Source organism: Formica exsecta, unplaced genomic scaffold, assembly GCF_003651465.1.
Source record: "Formica exsecta isolate Colony F162 unplaced genomic scaffold, ASM365146v1 scaffold353, whole genome shotgun sequence".
NCBI lineage: Eukaryota > Metazoa > Arthropoda > Insecta > Hymenoptera > Formicidae > Formica > Formica exsecta.
In genome coordinates this window covers 70,396-72,879 of record NW_021850780.1, presented here as the reverse complement: position 1 = coordinate 72,879, position 2,484 = coordinate 70,396, and the positions used below count along the sequence as shown (strand labels likewise).

Below are 2,484 nucleotides of genomic sequence, written 5' to 3'. Positions count from 1 at the left end.
TATATATATTACACATACACACACACGCATGCGAGTGAGGTGATATAAATTAGTGACAATAAAGTAAAGAAAATCAATGCAACGTACCCTCGTCAAATCGTTCTCCCCTGACTTGAGACGTAAAATCAGGAAGGACGACAAAAATGAAAAATAAAAAGAATCGTGTTAATAAAAAAAGACGAAAAATACAGCGCATCGTGTGTACAAGTAACGGAATAACGCTTGCGGTCGGATAATGTGTAAGACGAACTGTAACGCTTCGGCGCCGAACAAAACGCGTGAAACACATTTTTGCAAGAGGCAAAAAAAAAAAAAAGAAAAAAGAAAGAAAGCGATGTGCAAACGTGAAATGCAAGCGAGCAACGGTGTGCGTTTATTATTATGTACCTCCTGAAGGACTCGCTTGAGTTTCAGAAGCATCGTCTTGATGGAGACAATGTCCTGGAACATGTACTGGTACGTTCCGCGATCTATCCTGAGGCTCGACTCGTCCCCGGAATCGACGCACGAGGATGAAACCTACGGATCAACGAGACATTGCGTGAGCGCGACAAATTGAAAATTACATCTCTGAGAATGAAAAAATAAAAGACAGATTGCAACTTACACTTCCCGACGTTCTCATAGGACTAGAAACTTGACGATTGCACATGTTGTCTAATGAACGCGGTGACTCTGTTCCGGATCTACTGCGTAACAGCCTTGACATCCTGTCACTTCCAATTCTGAAACAAAAAGAGTGAAACTCATTATCTCTCGTATCGACAGGCGGATATATCTATATTCTCGAAGAGGATTATGCGATTAGCATTTTTTTTCAGCATTCTAAAAGTATTCTTTTCATTCTCTAAAACAAAATGGAATAGAATAAAATAATTCATCATGCACATATTGAGATATAAATACAGTATAAAGACAGATTATACACAAATTAAATTATAATACAAATAGTAAGCAGAAAATGGTGTGGCTCCCGAAAATAAATGTAAATTCAACAGAGATTCAAGAAAGCAACGTAATCGCGCATTATCCATAATTCTCGTCGAAAAAAAATCACGACAATCCCCATCCAAAATACAACAATAAATGCGCAGCATCTAATCTCCTGTTATATATCTCACATCTCTCCCTATATACGCTACTCGGAAATATCTGATAGTGGCTTCATTTCCCCCGGTGAGACGAGGGATTCACTACCTTCCGGGACTATTCTTGGCTCGTGAGACTGCTGCGGAGGAAGCGGAGATCGCGCCGACGACGCCGCCAGAGCAGGAGGAGACCTGGCCACCGCACGGCGTCTTGGGCTGCCGCGGCGGCGGCGATCCGTTCGTGGGCGTCGAGCTCTCGGAGGAGAGGCCGGAGTCGTCGCGTCCATCCTCGCCGCCGATGCCGTTCTCCTGGCTCGCGTGGACGCGAACCCGCGTCGGCAGACCGGTGGTGCGCCGTCGAGCGCCCCTCGAGCTCTCGGACGACGGGGAGGCCATCCTGACCTCAGACGAAATCCTCGAGCGAGCTATTCTCGACTGGATTATTGTTGGTCCCGCGAAAATCGCGCGGGGATCATCGGCGTTTCAAGTTTCACTTAATTCACTAGTGAACAGGACACTGTCGAAGGAATTTTAGCATCTCGCCTATCTCAGTTTTCTCAGAATTTTGATTTTAATTAGTTTTAATAAACGCGTCGAAAAACCGGGGTCACCGATGTCAGGACTAGAGAATCGTAGTAATGCACATGTTGCGCATACAAGCATCTACGTAACGCAGGAATCGCTAAGCTTGACAGCTCGTCGCTAAATTTCGTACGCGAGAACGGCGCAGTGTAAATAGAGGATGGACAGGCATATTTAGCCGGACGGAACGGAGTGTTGCGGAGGGTGAAATGCGAGGAAACGTAGTAAGGAGGATATAACTCGTAGGAGCTTGAGAACGAACACCTCTCGCGATTAGTAATTCGGTGGATATGCATGCAGTCGCGGTCACTTTCGCGAAGCGCTCGTCGGCCTTAATTACACACACGTTCCGTTGTCGCAATCACGCCGCTAAATTACGCAAGTTCGATCACGAACGCGGGTGTTTCGCCGGGTATTATATTCTTGATGACATCGCAAATGAAGTCATATTAGATAATGACGTGTAAATGGAGACCCGTAGACGGGTCGATAGACAGGTAAATAAAGTGCAGTCGGGAGGAGAGAGACAGAAAATAGACCTGGTAAACACGATACGTAAGGTTGGTCTAGATCCTCGTTCGGATAACGGTAACGTAATATTTTGCGGGCCGATTAATGTTTTTTTTTTTTTTTTTTTTTTTTTTCATTAATGCACACCGTGCGAGTTATTTATCTAAATGATAAACAGTCATCGCGCGAATACCGGCACCGAGTTACGCTTTTGCTCAATTAATTTCGAGAAAGATAATTTTTTAGATGCGCGAAGATAATTTAATTAATGCCGTCATTTATTTCGCATTTGTTGTCGTCTCTT

At 44.5% G+C, this 2,484-nt stretch overlaps 1 protein-coding gene across 10 annotated transcripts in view; it reads right to left on the bottom strand.

Annotated features, from left to right (window-relative positions):
• The window catches only part of LOC115238686 (homeobox protein prospero), a 35,620-nt gene that overhangs the window by 5,711 nt on the left and 27,425 nt on the right, over positions 1 to 2,484 (bottom strand). For 9 of the 10 annotated variants that reach the window (XM_029812705.1, XM_029812709.1, XM_029812710.1 and 6 more), the window contains 3 exons: positions 608 to 725; positions 388 to 519; positions 88 to 111 (listed from right to left, as the gene is read on the bottom strand). In XM_029812705.1, the coding sequence (XP_029668565.1) occupies positions 88 to 111; positions 388 to 519; positions 608 to 725 (274 nt within the window). The remainder of the gene's footprint in view (positions 1 to 87; positions 112 to 387; positions 520 to 607; positions 726 to 2,484) is intronic. The other variant, XM_029812707.1, reaches the window with a different exon arrangement.